Source organism: Malurus melanocephalus, unplaced genomic scaffold, assembly GCF_030028575.1.
Source record: "Malurus melanocephalus ecotype Western Australia unplaced genomic scaffold, MMel_1.1 scaffold_856, whole genome shotgun sequence".
NCBI lineage: Eukaryota > Metazoa > Chordata > Aves > Passeriformes > Maluridae > Malurus > Malurus melanocephalus.
In genome coordinates this window covers 126,978-128,358 of record NW_026624088.1, presented here as the reverse complement: position 1 = coordinate 128,358, position 1,381 = coordinate 126,978, and the positions used below count along the sequence as shown (strand labels likewise).

General features: G+C 65.5%; 1 protein-coding gene across 1 annotated transcript in view; it reads right to left on the bottom strand.

Annotated features, from left to right (window-relative positions):
- CAMK2B (calcium/calmodulin dependent protein kinase II beta) overlaps positions 1-1,381 on the bottom strand; it is a 24,696-nt gene that overhangs the window by 13,544 nt on the left and 9,771 nt on the right. The window contains exons 7-8 of the mRNA XM_057385692.1: positions 1,288-1,360; positions 1,049-1,118 (exon numbers count right to left, since the gene is read on the bottom strand). Coding sequence (XP_057241675.1) covers positions 1,049-1,118; positions 1,288-1,360 — 143 coding nt within the window. The remainder of the gene's footprint in view (positions 1-1,048; positions 1,119-1,287; positions 1,361-1,381) is intronic.

Here is a 1,381-nt window from a genome sequence, read left to right as displayed (position 1 = left end):
TTGGATTTGTGGGTGCTGTGCGTGGCAATCCCTCTGTACCCCTGCCAGGGGGGTCATCCCTGAGGCATCACCCCTGGGGGTGGTCACCACCTGGGGCGGTCACCCAGGGAGGTGACCCTTGGGGACAGTGCCACCTGGGGTGAGTCACTGCCTGGGGGAACACCCGTGGGGATGTCACTGCCTGAGGGAGGGGTCATCCCTGAGGGTGTCACTCCTTCCTGCGGGGCATCACCTCTGAGGCGGGTGTCACTGTCGTGGGGTCATCGCTTGGGGTCACTCCAAGGGGGTTACTGACCAGGAGTCACACCTCTGGATCATCCCTTGGGTGGTCACTGGCTGGGAATTCATCCCAGGGGTGTCACTCCAAGGGGGTTACTGACCAGGGGTCACCCCTGTGGGATCATCCCTGGGGGGGTCATTGGCTAGGGGACATCCCTGGGTGGTCACTGCCTGGGGGTCATCCCTAGGGTGGTCACTGAGGTCACTGCCTGGGGACAACCTGGGTGGTCACTGCCTGGACATTCATCCCTGGGTGGTCACTGCCTGGGAGTCACCCTGGGTGGTCACTGTCACTGCCTGGACATTCATCCCTGGGTGGTCACTGCCTGGGGGTCACCCTGGGTGGTCACTGTCACTGCCTGGACATTCATCCCTGGGTGGTCACTGCCTGGGGGTCACCCTGGGTGGTCACTGTCACTGCCTGGGCATTCATCCCTGGGTGGTCACTGAGGTCACTGCCTGGGGGTCACCCTGGGTGGTCACTGTCACTGCCTGGGGGTCATCCCTAGGGTGGTCACTGAGGTCACTGCATGGGGGTCACCCCTCAGTGCCCACCAGGCGAGCTCCAACCATGGCACAGAGCCACGGGGTCACCCCAATGGTGCTTTTGTGCCCTCCCTCTGTCCCCCACGGGAGCCACCCCATCCCTGCGGCCGCCCGGGACCCCCAGACAGGACTCACGGGGGGAGAGGGGAACGGGGGATGGGGGGCGGGGGGCGGATGGAGACGAGACAAGAAAGAAAGAGGGAAGGAGCGAGGGGATGAGAGCCTGAAATGGGGGTGAAGGGGGGCCCCGCCTGGCTGGGGGAGCGGGGGTGTGGGGGAAGGGGGCGACTTCCCTGTGAAGGGGAGGGGGCAAAAAAAGGGGGGAGCAGGGAGAAAAAAAGAGTGAGGAGAAAACCCCGCAGCGGGGTCCTGAGGAGCGGAGCGGGGGCCGGGAAGCGGGGGCTGCGGCGGGCGGGGGCTGCGAGGGGGAAACGGCCCCCCCGGCCCCCCCCAGATACTGACCTGCGGCTCCCTCTGCTCAGGGGCAAAGTGATGGGTGGGAGGAACGCGGGCAAAGAGCTCATGGACACAGTGACTGCAAAACAGAACGGGGGGC